Below are 15,862 nucleotides of genomic sequence, written 5' to 3' on the forward strand. Positions count from 1 at the left end.
CCTGTATCATCACGCTGGGGACAAATTTGGACTCAGTGTCAAATTGGCCAAGGCTGGTCAAAATTGGAGGGCTGCAAGGTGTTGCAGTGGTTAGCACTGTTGCACCTGGCTTGGGGCCCTTCTGTGTGGAGTTTAAATGTTCTCCCCGTGTTAGCGTGGGTTTTCTCCGGGTTCTCAGGTTTCCTCCCACAGTCCAAAGACATGCAGGTTGATTGTTGACTCTAAATTGCCCGTAGGTGTGAATGTGAGCGTGAATTATTGTCTGTCTCTATGTGTCAGCGCTGTGATAGTCTGGCAACCTGTCCAGGGTGTACCCTGGGATCGGCTTCAGGCCCCCCACCCCGACCCTGAATAGGACAAGCGGTTACAGATAATGGATGGTTGGATGGATGGTCAAAATTGGGATCAATTTTGAAATCATGGACAGGGAAGCTCATCTTAAAGTGTGTTTTTTCTTTTTTCCTAGAACGAAAGAAGATCACTCTGACTGTGGAAAACCAGCTGTCCTCCAAGAAGATCTACAATGTCGTGGGATACCTGAAAGGAAGGAGAAACCCAGGTTTGTACAAATGCTCCAAAGCTTTGCCTTAAAGCAAAAACTGTTTCTCAATATCAGTATTCGACAGAGCGGTGAGACACAAATAATAATAGTTTCCATTCTTTCAGCTTCAACCATCTTCATGATCTTGATTTAAGTCTTGTTAAAATGTTGATTACTTTTAGCCACATCTTAGTCATTTATTGGTGATAGTTAGTTGTAGTCAACAAAATACTTGCTTGTTCATTTAAAAATACTGTTCATTTAGCCATTATGTTCACCAGCTATTCTCTGCCATTTGGTGCTGGACAGTTAGTGTACAGTGGATTTAAATAAATGTTTTTTTCTTCATCTTTTTTTTTCTTCGTTGTCCTCCTCCACTGTCCCAGTCCTGAGGTTTTCCAAACACATTATGTCCTTTTAATGATTAAATCCCCTTATAGCTGTTTCTGCCCCTTATCCTTTTATAATTCTCATTCTGCAGAGGAAACCCTTTATCTTGTCCTTGCCTCGCCCCCACAGCCGCCCTCCCCCTCTACTTGTAGCAATGCGTAGCTACTGTACCTATCCTTCCTGTCACTGGTGGAAAATTACCTTGCTGATTTACAGTGTGATATTAGGCAGTCATAATGGGACACTAAAGCAGATAATATGGGCCACAAATCTCTGGAAGGAGCGACGCTTTATCTGGTTGTTGGCGTTTGATCATATGTCTGTTCCGGGCTCATTTATCTTGACCCTAAACAGAATGAATGTTCATGCACATTCACAAAGGTTTTTGACTCATACAATCCAAAACAAATATGGATGGCCATTTTTATATTGTTGTATGCAAGCAATTGCTGTTTGCTTTGAAAGGACTATTTGTAACTTTCAGAAATGCTTGTTAACAGCGACACCTGTGGCCGTGAAATCAACAATAAAAAAGAAAAAGAAAAAGCGTCGGGCTCGCACTTGCTCTAAATATACCTGAACGAGCATCGCTCAAAACAGTGAGGTGACACACGTCAGCTAAAACCACAATATCACTCTATATTTCACCTCCTTGGCAGTAATGTTAGCTGACCAGACGAAGGTCTCTCCATGAACATGACTTAGATCTGATCCTAGTGTTGGCTTGTCAGCGAGTAACGTCTCGTCTCCGCCCGCAGCTGGAGAGAGCAGGGAGACACCGGCACCCGGTCGGTAACGAGGCGACAACGTTTCTCTCTGCAGAGCTCCGTCACTTCACAAGACACGGAAAACCTCTGTTGGTCTGGAGGAGCTGCAGCATTTATTTCTGCACAAACGTCCACTGTACATTCACTAGATATTCTCAGAGCTAAACTAACTCTTCTGCAGTGTGGAGTGAGCGCGCGATCACGTCTAGAGGTTGAGCGAGTACGCGAGAACGCGTGAGCTGTCTGAGTAAAGGCAAACAGGCAGAGGAGACGAGACAGCGGCAACACGCGAGTGCGCATATGCGAGCGCGCATGTGTCCCGACCCGGTACATTTATACGCTTAAAAAGTTACAAACAGTCCCTTTAAGAAGGCATATTTAAGGTACACGTATTTTAATAATGTTGCTGTCTTTCTATCGTTTTACCGGTGGCTTGCCTTCCCAATATGTTTCTTCAAAATCCCGACCATTAATTAGAGTTTTGCAGAGGCATTAAATGATTAATAAAAATATAGCTTCACCTGGTTTCTATTTAGTAGTCTTGACATGATTACATCTTTAGCTGTGTAAAGCCTCGTCCACACTGGGAACGTCAGCAGCCGACCTACAGCTGGTCGCAGCGCACCACGACAGAGGAAATGTGACCTGCGAGGGCCAGCCAGAGTGCTGGGGAGAGGTCCCACGTGGGGACCCTCTCCCACACCGAGCGATCGTCCCTGACCCGCCGAGTTGAATCCCCCCCGCCCCGGATGGACTAAGTGGACCCCATCCGTTGAGAAGTGTAAATTTCGGGTTCATCATGAAACTGTGGGAAACACTGCCTCAGACAAAGTCAGACGAAACTGCCTCATTACTGCGTGCGGCACCTCATTCAAGATGGAAGCGGGGTGGTGTTATGAGCTTTTGCCGGCAGTTTGAGGATCCAAACTGGTTCAATATTTAAAAAAAAAACACAAATTGAGGTAAAGGGTGACCAATAGATTGATTTATGAAAAAAATGACGGATACAAGTTTTTCGCCTGACAGCGACGATATACTCCCTCCATCGTGTCTGCAGATTGCTCTTGTGTTATACCCAACCCCAAATCCACAGCTACAGTGTCTAATGAGGGATTCTGTATAGATATATCACTCCTCGAGCTGAGGGGAGCTCTATCTGAGCTGCGTGCTTCTAGAAAGAATAGTGAAGGTAGAGTCATTTAGATTTAACAGAACCACAAACCTGAAGAAATCAAACCAACCTGCTACTGTGGTACAGTAGGCTACTGAAAGGTTAGCTGCGTAATGATTTTTCTTGGCCTGAGGGCAGCTAGAACATGACTAAATGTATGTAATGATTTATTTATTAATATGTGTTTTTTTATAAATGTTTCATTTAAACTTTGGTGTATGAATCATATAATGAAAATATATACAATTAAATATTAAAAAATAAATAAAGCAAATTGCACTTTCACATATGATTTGAAGCAGTCTACAGCAATGGTTGATTTACCCTTGAAGCTGCTCTCAGTGCAATAATATGTTGTCAGATTCTCAGGCTAAGCTAGCAGGCTTCTCCAAGCACCTCTTTTCTCAAACAAAGTCATCAGCTCTCTGTGTCGGAGTGATGAGCTTTGCTCTGTTCTTCCCCTTCGCCTGCAGGAAGCTGCTTTGTGCACCCGTATTCAACATTCTGTCTTTGTAGAAAACGTAAGGCACACAAAGGAGCCTGGAGCATTCATGTTTGTGTGCACTGTATCAAGATGGAGAAAAGTAAATGGGGGAATATAGAATTATAAAATGAAAATGTATAATACTATAGCTTAGTGAAAGCATCACAACATGGTATTCAGGTACAGTGTGTGGTTTTCTTAGGAAATACACAAATGCATGAAGAAGATTTATATGTCCGCTTTCCATGGTGTGTGGACTTGATGATTCATTTTAACACAAAAAAGGGAAAAACACGTCATCTTTTCAAACAAGATATTATTAAAGGGAAGAGTCTCACAGTACCAAGAATTAACAGTAGCCTACATAACATTAGCAATGATTGATCGTGTCCCTGGAGTTAAATGCAACACGGTAAACCTGACTATCAATAGACTAAGGAGTAAGTGAGGAGTAAGCAGTAAGGAAGACAAACACCACTGACAGGCCTAATCGCTGTACATCGCTGCATCACACAAGACGAGGAGTCATCAGGTCACTGCTGTAGGCTCACCAGCCTCAGTTTGATATAGGAAATCAATCATATCATACAAATTGCCACCTGACAATAACAAAAAAAAACATTTATTTAAAGGTCCCATAATGTAAAAAGTGCGATTTTCATGTCTTATATATTATAAAGCAGGTTTAAGTGCTATATAAATACTGTTAAACTATCAAAATCCTCAATATACGGAGAAATACACACAGCCCGTATTCAGAAATTGTGGGTTTGAAACAAGCCCGTTAGGATTTCTGTCCATTTGTGATGTCACAAATATACAATATTTAGACCATTACATGGTTTTAAATGTAAACATTCTAAATGTGTCCCAGTTTATTTCCTGTTGCAGTGTATGTAAATAACATCAGCTGACAGGAAGTAAACATGGACCCAAACTGTTGCCTAGCAACGCAATTCCGTTGCAAATGCACTAAAACGGAGCGTTTCAGGCAGAGGGTGAATACAGGCATATTCAGGCAGACAGTACGAGGAAAATAAAGTTTTTTTTTTAACATTACAGCATGTAAACATGTTCTAGTAGAAACCCAAAATACAAGTAAGAACCTGAAAATGAGCACGATATGGGACCTTTAATTGAAGTTTCAGGATTTTGAAGTCCCTGGTTCCCTCAATAAAAAGACAATGGGATTTTTCCATTGGATTTTGGATTATTGCAAAATGTTAGCTACGCAAACACACAAGTTTATGATACTTACACGTTTTTGTTCAGTAAGATAATCTCCACAACTGAGCGCCACTTTTATAATTTTTGAGGTGTGAATACAATCGTCAGAAGTAAAAAGCTATCGTTAGGCTCTAAACCAACTACATCACAATCGCATGAGCACGAGTATAAACAGCGAGGCTGTAAATGCGGACATGTCGACGTGATGACACGTTAAAGGGACTATTTGTAACTTTCAGAAATGCTTAACATCGACACCTGTGGCCGTGAAATCAACGAAAGTCAGCGTCGGGCTCGCGCTTGCTCGCTCTAATATACCTGAACGAGCATCACTCAAAACAGTGAGGCGACACAAGTCAGCTAAAACCACAATATCACTCTATATTTCAGCTGCTTGGCAGTAATGTTAGCTGACCAGACGAAGGTCTCTCCATGAACATGATTTAGATCTGATCCTAGTGTTGGCTTTTCCTGCCTAAGTGCAGGCTGAGGCAGCGGGGCTCTCCAGCGTGTCTCCCTGCTCTCTCCGCCCGCAGCGATTTACTGACGTGTTTTATGTCGTAGAACAAAACGTTAAAATCTCTTCAGCTTGTGTTCACCACAGACCTTAGTTCAGCCATCTAACTAAAAACCCAAGACTTCCAGACGAGGGAACCAGAAGTGCAAACATGCTAACTAATTTCCGGGTTTTAGGACTCATTCCTGCAGCACTCTATACATGCTTGTTACTGTAGTGTTTTGATTTTTCAGGTTCATACTTGTATTTTGTGTTTCTACTAGAACATGTTTACATGTTGTAATGTTAAAAAAAACATTATTTTCCTCATTCTGTCGGCCTGAATATGCCTGTATTTAGCCTCTGTCTGAAACGCTCTGTTTTAGCGCATTTCGACGGAATTGCGACGAAATTACAACAGAATTGCGTTGCTAGGCAACAGCTTGGGTCCAGGTGTACTTCCTGTCAGCTGATGACATTCACATACACTGCAACCAGGAATAAACTGGGACACATTTAGAATGTTTATGTTTAAATCTTTGTAAAGGGTCTAAATATTGTATATTTGTGACATCACAAATGGACAGGACTCCTGACAGCTTGTTTCAAACGCAGAGTTTCTGAATATGGGCTGTGTGTATTTCTCTGAGTTGAGCATTTTGATACTTTCACAGTATTTATATAGGACTTAAGCCTGCTTTATAATAAAAAAAAAATGAAAATCTCACTTTTTTATAATATGGGACCTTTAATACATTTTGACAAAAGAGGCCCATACATACATGTATAATAATAAATGGGGTACGGTAATATTCACCTACAACCAAATAATAAATGCAGAAATTAATCTTCCCCTTTTTTTCTTTGTATTTTATCTGTTTTCAGATCGCTATGTGCTGGTTGGCAGTCGTCATGACAGCGACCAGGGAGGCGGGGCTTCAGCCATCATGAATCAGCTCATCGCAGCGCTGACAGAGCAGACCAAACGAGGATGGGTGCCAGACCGTACCACTGTGTTTTGCTCGTGGGGAGGCTCAGCCCTGGGGAACATCGGGTCCTACGAGTGGGGAAAGGTCAGCAAGCACAAAAGCATGTGTTTTATTAAATGTCAGTTTAGGGGTCAAAGGTCGCGGTTATATAAGGATCACCATACACATACAGAAACCTTTTTCATTTTTTTCAGGAAAACATTCTTCTTTCTCCGACATATTCTACTGTAGGGGCTTGTTAGGAGTTAGCCAGCTAGCAGGTGAAGATAATAGTTGTGTCCATGCGGCAGCTTGTACTGACGCTTTGTGAATACTGGCTGGATTATAATCCACTGAACCTTGTATATATATTTTTTTCAAATGTAAGTGAAAATGGCCACAATTACAAGAAGAGGAGAGCCAATCAAAACAGGGGGTGTTCCTTCTCTATTCTCCCAGAACAACTTGTAATCAGACTACATTGTTTTGATTGAGTAGGTCTTATTTATGATTCATTATTCTTATTCTCAGTTAGTCTGGCAATGATTCCCTAGAGAATTAGAGTAAAAACATCTGGCTCGGAACAAAAAAAGTTTCTGCGACAGTCTTGGATTCTTACGTATACTTCATGAAACTGGCAGATTACTGTATTTTACAATTTAGGTTTTAATCTGATGATTTTAAATTGGATTAAATTACAGTACAAGCAACAGCAGATGACAAAGAGTGGCTGCCAAGAACAATAATGTAATCCTACAAACTGGAAAGGACTCCTTCTGTGGACTTAAGATAATGATAGTGATGATAACGTGACGAGTGTGATGACAACAATTAAGCTATACTGTTATGAATATCAACGGGAGTGTAATGATGGTACCCTCTTTGTGTGTGTGTGTGTGTGTGTGTGTGTGTGTGCGTGTGTGTGTGTGTGTGTGTGTGTGTGTTGCCTTCAGGATAACAGTGTTATTCTACAGAGCAGTGCAGTGGCCTACGTCAGTCTGAACGCTCCAGTTCGAGGGACAGAGACTCTCCAAGCTACGGCTTCTTCAACACTGCTGCAACTCACTTCAGATATACAGAGAGTAAGTATTACTGCTGCTAGCTCTTACCACTACTGCTACGATCCACGCCGGTACTGCTATGACTGCTAACATAAATCACCGCAGACACGCAGTGTAAGAGGCAAACGTCTCGACTTTTACTACTACTGCAGCACATCTTAAGGCTGGCCCACACTAACAGATTTTTTCAAATCTTAACAGATTTTCAAATTGTGAGATGTTATGTTAAATTTAACAGCTTTGATTAAAAAAATCTTAGCAAACTGCTTAGAGCTAGTGTTAGGAAGTTCAACAGGTCATAATATCTCTCTCTACTATCTATTTTATATTGATGTGAAAACATCTCCTTCAAACAATTGGATTTATTCAGGTTTCTCGCCAAAAACTACATTTTACAGATTACATTTGTAATTTACCTTCGCCCAATAGTCATCTTTCCTGAGTCGACTTTGAACGCATCATAACAATAATTCAATGGTACCTCCGTTAACGTTTGTATCTCCGGTATTTAACCAGTCAGGACTCTGCTGCCCAACGGCTGCTAACAGCTAACGTTACTAACTCTCCTCCTGCTGACTTCAACACAGACTTGTTGTTCACAGTGTCGCTTTATCAGGGAAAAATAGGGTGCACCCCCTCAGGTTTAGTAGTGCCATGTTGTTGAGTGCTTTTTTTTCCTCTCTTCATCGTGGCTCCAGTCCCAAACAAACTGAAACATGATACGGCGTGTGTATGCGTCATTGTGCAGCGTAACTGTGAAAAGCATCAATACAGAGGAATCGATAGTCAGAGATTCCTCCGCGTACCACCAGAGAGAGCACGCGTACCACCAGTGGTACGTGTACCATAGTTTGAGAACCTCTGCATTACTGCATATAGTAAAATAATACATTATTTTTTACTACTCTTTCTGTCAAAATATTATTATCATATATCATTTTCTTCATTGCCAGGTGTGCTGCCCCAATATTAGGAAATAACCATTTTGACTTTTTCACCCGTACCACGCTTATTTTATCTCCGTCAGAGTTCCTAAATTTGCTCCACTTTGCTCTCTTCAGCTCCTTGTTCTCCTGACGCTCTCTTTCCTTGTGCTCCGCTTTCATTCATCTATCTCCGCACATCCTCGCACTCTATAACAGGCCGACACGATAGTTAACACGATAATGAGAGAAACATAATCACAAGAAATGGTGGAGACTTTGACTGGTTCTTTAAAGTGTGTCGCCTGCTCTGCGAGAGGGGGAGGAAGCCACTCGCAATATGATCTAAATAAAACTAACTTCGCTCTCACCCCCATCCCACACACACTCCACATTCACACACAATCTGCAATAGCCATTCTACTGATTAAGTAGGCTATAGCAGCTCTATGATTCAGCCTCCCAAACTGTCTCTTTATTCCAACCTGGGGGTGTTTTGCAGATATGTTCAACCCTCGCAGACATCTTCTTCCGAAACTTTCACCATGTCTTTAAACTTTGAAAACTTTTGCCTTTTGAAAAAAAAAAAAAAAACACACCTCATCGTCACTTTCTCATGTCCTTCCTCCGCCTCCTCCTTTTTTTTCTCCCTTCTCCCTTAAGCACTACATCCCTCTCTCCCCACCTTGCTCCCTCTCCTTGTATCACCTCTTAATCTCCTCTTTCATCAGCAGCAAGCGCTGCATCTCTCTCTACCCTCTCATTTTCCTCATTAAAATATGCCTCTTACGTCTCCTCTTGTCTTCTCTCTTCGTCTCTTCAGGTAATGCTGTACAGTATTTTTTATTTGTGTCTTTAGGTTAGTCATTCATCCCTCAGGGGAAGATTCATGTTCTTACTGGGAAACCTACATGTAGGCAGTTACAAGAGGTTGTGAGTGAACAGATCATACAATGCGATGTCCCTTTATTCCCCTGCTCTACCATAAACTAACTAATTAAAAAGGAATGGCCCGGTCTATACCTGTGACATTCAGCTGTAATGAAGCTAAAGACAGCTTCTGCCAAAGCCATATAAAGAGAGGAAGAACAAAAAGAGACAGAACTTTTTTATGTTCTTGAATGAAATATCTTCCACGGAAAAAAAAAACCCTCAAACAATGTGTGCACACACTTGAAACTATACTTCTGCTCTTTCTTTTCTGTCAAATCTATTCATTCTGTAGGGCTTCCTGTTAAGTTTTTTCTCGCTCGTAGCAGCTCTGATATTGTCTTCTTGAAGGATTACTGTTTATTTAAACCTTATACTCGGACGTCATTCTTACCGGTCATAAATGCCTATAGGGGACATTAGTGCTGCTGTAAATACTGCTATAGGAAAGAACTTACAGGGGCCTGTATATGCAGCGTGCTTCAATTTGATTGTCTTTCTCTTCATTGCCCAAGGGTGATTTCTCACTCAACTCAACCCTTTTTCTATTAAAATCTTGCTACCTAGAGTGTAATTACCTATACATTACTCCATATGCCCACTTTGACTGTTAAGAAGCGCTAACGCTAGCTAACGCTAGCTAACGTTGCCACAAAGCTATTATGGTGTCATCCAGCTAACTTGATGGATTTAATCACACACATTCCTCAAACCTGTAAATTCAAGACTATTGCTTTTCATGAAAGGTGGCAGATGGTTGTTATGGTTGTTACATCGATGCCTTTTGTCATGAATTGTTGGCCTAATAATTTTTGTGGATGATAACTGGCAAACAACACAATCTAGCTTTGAGACACAGGTCTCAGGTCCTGGTGATTCTTCATGATAGTAGAAGCAATTCGAAGATGAATGTAGTTTATTGGAGAATGCAAAGGGGCACTTTAACTTCAGTTTGACTACATTGATTTGATAACATTCATTTAAAGAAATTAATTTGCCACAACTCCTCAAGACGCAAGCCAAGACCCCGTGTCCCGCCCGCTACCCGCCGGTCAAAGTAAACAGGGTTGAAGTTAGCAACAGCTGTTAAGGTGGACCAGCTATTCTCATTTTATTGACAAGACGCTCACCAGCCTGGACCAGAGACCAGACCGCCAACAACAGGAGGTCTATTTTAATTATATTTATTAAAAAGAATAGATTGTTTTTCATTTAAATGCCTGGAAGACCCAGTAATAGCCCTCGAGTTTAAAGTGGCAATCTGTAAGATTTCAGTCCTGGTGGATTTGGCGACACCTTGTTTACTGGTGGTAAACAAATGTGGATTAATACTACAGGTCCCAGAATACTGAGGACAGCAAAACAAACAACAAACTATGGTGCTATTATGCTGCTCAAGGCACAAGCGGCCATTACTCTTTGCAATATTTAAAACTGATCCGCTGTCAAAGAATAACAAAAATGACCATTGTCTTGTATCGTAAGCGCATTTTTGATTAACGATAGCGGTCAGATTCAAGCTCACTGACAAAAACGTTGCATTTCCTGTGACTAATTCATAATAAATATTCGCTTTACATTAGCAGTAACTTTATACAGCATTTTTTTCTGGAAATGTCGCCAAAGACACCACACACACTTTACAGCCCTGTCCCACTTTCTTTTTAAGGTCGAGAACACGGTAAAAAAAGATACAATCATGCCCGTCCACCGTGTGTGTTAAGACTGGAGGATGTCAGAAGGGTTTTTAACTCTACAGATATGCTCTCCATTTAATCTGGACAGCAGCCGTGCATCCGTCTCAGCTGTGTGTCACGTAACCGCAACCTGAACTGAAGCATTTATTCACGCTTTAAGTCATTATTTTTCTGACAATACGCACGTAACCGCGAGGTTGATGCCCAAAAAAAAAGCATTGAATAATATATTTGTCCGCATTTTGCAACCGGTGGAGCAGAATGTGCTGTGGATCTTTATCCAATCATAATCAACCATTGTGTAGCCTTTAATTCAAATGAAATCAAAGTGATCTGGCAGCCATACAGCTACAGTTTCATAATGAACCCAAAATATTTTTACACCTCTCAACTGGTGGGCTGGTTCTCGCCGGGCGCATCATCTGGTACGCCACGACCAAGGTCTGCTTGGAAAGGCCCAACCGTGAGTTTTACAGCATCCCCCTCGCCCGGACCTCGCCGCTGCCCGGGGCCGTGGAGTTCCCGCTGCGCAGTGCGCCCTCTCTCCCTGCGGGGAGGGACGGGATTCCCAGTGGGACTGTCAACTGGGACGGACTGTCTCGTTTACCATGCTTATGCTGTGCGATTTGCCATCAGCATTCATAACCATACAACCTTTATGATTAAATTGTTTATTGGAGCACAATGTCCTTCATAGATGTAGTCTATGGAGCGTGCCCCCTGCATTCTCAGTGTCCTGTGGGAAACACTGTATTAGCCAACAGTGGGTCACAGGCTCAATCACCATTGTGCTACCTCGTTCGGATATAGCTAGTGACTTAACAGACGTTTATTTAAATGAAAATCCTTCAGATTAGGGCTTTAAATAAACAACACATTATTATTAAATATGGCTCTGAATTAGTCATCAAATCAATTTCTGTACTTTAAGCTTTTTAACATCTTCAAATATGTGGTCTAGGGCCATCCATTTTTGCATGCTAGTATAATCAGATCAAACCATCTGTTAAAAGGCACCAGAATACAGGGAATTACATCTATGAAACATCTACTCTGTTAAGAATTCTATGGGAGAGGACCCCCACACCCTCCGTTAGATTGTCCCACCCACATTTTCAGTGCTTCCTACAGCCATATATTACAGCGCTGCCTATAGACTATACTATATCTTCTTTACTTACAATAAACATTTCAGAGTGCAATGAAATGTCAGCGCATTCCTTGAAATGCACCTGCATTACTACAGAAATCTAAAATCTGATTCTGTAAATTTGGGCTTGTTAGCCAACTGAGTTGTATGGAAAATGTTACTAAAACCATCTTCAGACATGTACTCTTAATCAGCCAGTCTATTTTGTAGATAAAGATCTGCTGATCAATTTAAAAGACCAACTTCATGTTGCCATGTAAATAAAGGAAATTTACATTTGTTTTTCTGGCTTTGCCATATTTGGAAGATGACATCCCTATTCTTCGTCATGCCTACGAAGCTCTGAGTAGTCAAGTTTCCATTTAATTTGCGGTGCCACTAATCAACAGTGCACAGATTGAACGACAAATCCGTGTTGAAATCGGCAGGAAGAAAGGTAGTTAAAGCAGCAGTAGGCATGATAGGAGCAAATGTGATAAAAAAAAAAGTTTCGCTCCGGCACACAGTTTTTATATTCCTCCAACATTATCAACGCACACACCAAGGCTAGGTCATCAGCCTTGCATGCCTTACACCACCGTTCCAAAAGTATTTTTTCTCCCTGGCAAACTCAACATAAGTCTGGGTAGACGCTCTTTTGAGGTTACGGAAACGTTGTCTGTAGGCTTCTGGCACCAACTCATACGCTCGCAATATAGCGCCTTTAACTTTCTCATAAACGAGGCTGTCCTCCACAGAAAGTGAGGAGGACGCCTCCTGAGCTTTACCAACAAGTTAACATTGTAACAATATCGCCCACGCATCCTGGTGGGCATCAAACAAAATACTCACCACGATGGACACAGGAGACAATCTCCACACAAGAAATACACAACAACCTGTACAACAATCAGCTCTCAGATCTCGGGACGAGCCCCCATTTGTTACGTTCCCCTCCGTTAAAGGTCCAGGGGATGGAGGGAGTAACAAAATACATTTATAAACCCGGGAATGAGAGGACTGGTAACAAGATTGTGTGAAAAATAATCATACAATTTATTAACAAAACGTATGATAACAAAAAGGTACAAACACCAAATGAAATGATCATGGAGTAAAATAATTAGACACTACTGCTCCACAGAGACAGCAAACAATACAACCTTAAATACCACAAAGTTTAAAGCACACCCGTCAACCACTGATGCAACCACGCAACACACACTCTCGGAGATGCTGCAGATTGGCACTGGGCAACTTCTACTCCATTCTCCTGCTGTTTTATACTTTCCGCCTTGATTACTGATCAGTTGCAGCCGTGTGCTTCCCTGGACTGCAGCTGCACAGGGGAGGAAGGCGGCACCTGAGGAGACAGAGAATAGGGTACAAAAACACTACACACATGCAACACAGCACGGCACGTAACAGTCACGTTATATTTTCTTACAAAACGTGACATAAAGACATAAAATCCACTTGTTTTAAAAACAGAAATTGGTGCTTAGTTTCATTTCATCTATGACATGGTTGGCATACTTCATACTTGATTACATTTGATATGGCTTCTGATGTAGATTTAAAGTTTACCTCCATGTTAGAGGCTTGGGTAAATTAGCTAAAGCAAAAAGCAAGTAATTAGTAGGCTTAAATAATTTAAATCATCAGTAATGTATCTTCAGGAAACCCACCTACTGTCAGACGAAATTATGAAGATTAAGAGGAGATGTAATTTCAGTTTCTTACTTATCTCACATCCAAGGGGTGATGACCCTGAAACACAGATCTGTCTTCTTTAGGGTGGACTGAGTAAATTGTGATATATTATATGGCATATATTTGGTATATATTTCATTATATATTATATAAATACATTATATTTCATTGTCCAGGGTACTTTACTAAATGAAAAAACAAAACATAATCAATATATATAGTATATATATACATATATACTATATATATAGTATATATATATATATATATATATATATATACTATATATAGTATACGCCCCAAACGATGATAACCCTAAATTCTTTGAAAATTTATTTTTATTAATTTCTTTGCTCCCAGGGAAAGTTCTTATGACGGGTGACTTCAACTGCACTTTAGATCCTAAATTTGACCGTTCATCGGGGGTAGACTCTTCTCACATACAGACTACAGGAAGAATCTGTTATAATATGTAAATGATCTGAATCTGTGTGGTCCTTGGAGGAGTTTCAAACCTGATAAACTATAATTTTCTCGTTACTCCTCCCGATTTAAAGGTACTGTTTGTAACTTCTTACACTTACACTCTTATAAATCATTGCGGGTCGGTGTCCCATGCGCTTTCGCGTGTGGCTACGCTGTTCCAACACAAACTACACAGAAGCACCAAAACCGCAAAGTTATATGTAGTGAAGCCCGTCCTGCAAAACAGCGTCAACTAATCCTGCTTCAGCCTCCCGACCACGGCCGGAAGACACAGGGGAGACCGTAGCTTTGGTCTCAAGGGCCGGTCTCCTCTGCCTGCCTGCTTGCCTTCACTCACACACCGCGCTCAAGTTAGTTTAGCTCTGAGAATATCTAGTGATTGTACAGCGAAAGTTTGTGCAGAAATAAAATGTTGCAACTCCTCCAGACCAACAGAGGTTTCCCGTGTCGTTTCCTGTCGCTGAGTGAATAGACGAGTAACGTTATCGTCTCCGACCAAAACTCTGGTGTCTCCCCTGTTCCTTCTGAACGTGGTCGGAAGGCTGAAGCAGGACAACTCAGTATCGGCATCGATTCATGGAGAGACCTTCGTCTGGTCAACTAACATTACTGCCAAGCAGGTGAAATATAGAGTGATATTGTGGGTGTAGCTGACGTGTGACGCCTCACTGTTTTGAGCGATGCTCGTTCATGTCTATGCAGAGCGAGCGCGAGCAAGAGGACGCTGACTTTCGTTGACTTAACGGCCACAGGTGTCGCTGTTAACAAGCAATTTCTGATTCTTACATAGAGTCCCTTTAAATCGTACTCATGCATAGATTATTTTCTAATTTTCAGCTCTATGCTCTATAGCCTACTCTGTGGTAGATTGTAATTATAATAGTATACTACTGTCAGACCACTCCCAATTCACTTATATATATATATATATATATATATATATATATATGTATACATACATATATGTATATATACATATATATATGTATACATATATATATATACGTATATATATATGTATATATATATATGTATACATACATATATGTATATATACATATATGTATGTATACATATATATACGTATATATATATATATGTATACATATATATATATATACATATATATATATATACGTATATATATACATATATATATATATATGTATATATATATACAGAGTCCCAAGGCTGGTTAAAGCCACTCCTAGAAGGAAATTGAATCCATGATGGCTTTCTGATTCAAATTTCCTGCTTTTCTTAGAAGTGCAAATTGAGATATTTTTTTCGAAATTAATATAACTAATACTTGATCTCTCTTTGCTGGAAAAATGTAAAAAGCCCTTCTTTTGGTCGCTGGCCGAAAGAGTTGTCTGCATGCCTTGTACTTGAAAAAATTAACACACAATGAAAAAGAAATCAGCCAAATTTCATGAGGTTTGGAGTCACTCTCTTACATTTTTACACTCTTATAAAAGTCTGTAAAAATACGGGGAAATGCACCGTGTTAATATGAAGGAATTTTCTGTATCAATTTTTCACAGGTATTTTACCCGCATTTTTAAATGACGCATGCATTGTGGGAACAAAAACTTCCGCTACTAGCGCGAAAAGAGCAGAGGGGCAGCTAGTGAGACAATGAGCTAACGTCACCGTGGCAAATTCTTGTTACGTTGTCCACCAAATTAACCTAGCCAATTTAAAGTTTGGTACTGTTTTGTCTGACTGCAAACACACTGCATAAGTGTTACTGTGTCCTCATTCTCAACTTTTGATTGTTGGTAACGCGGTTTATGGAACGTCAATGCTTAGCGGATCCTGCGCTATGATTTGCGCTTCAGTGATGATGTTGAAAATTTAAAAAAATTTCCTGGTGAAA

The 15,862-nt window shown here is 40.6% G+C and overlaps 1 protein-coding gene across 2 annotated transcripts in view; it reads left to right on the forward strand.

The window, feature by feature from the left end:
• The window catches only part of naaladl2 (N-acetylated alpha-linked acidic dipeptidase like 2), a 534,957-nt gene that overhangs the window by 361,019 nt on the left and 158,076 nt on the right, over nucleotides 1–15,862 (forward strand). For both annotated transcript variants that reach the window (XM_074636907.1, XM_074636908.1), the window contains 3 exons: nucleotides 467–559; nucleotides 5,962–6,149; nucleotides 6,998–7,126. In XM_074636907.1, coding sequence (XP_074493008.1) covers nucleotides 467–559; nucleotides 5,962–6,149; nucleotides 6,998–7,126 — 410 coding nt within the window. The remainder of the gene's footprint in view (nucleotides 1–466; nucleotides 560–5,961; nucleotides 6,150–6,997; nucleotides 7,127–15,862) is intronic.

This window comes from Sebastes fasciatus, chromosome 5, assembly GCF_043250625.1.
Source record: "Sebastes fasciatus isolate fSebFas1 chromosome 5, fSebFas1.pri, whole genome shotgun sequence".
NCBI lineage: Eukaryota > Metazoa > Chordata > Actinopteri > Perciformes > Sebastidae > Sebastes > Sebastes fasciatus.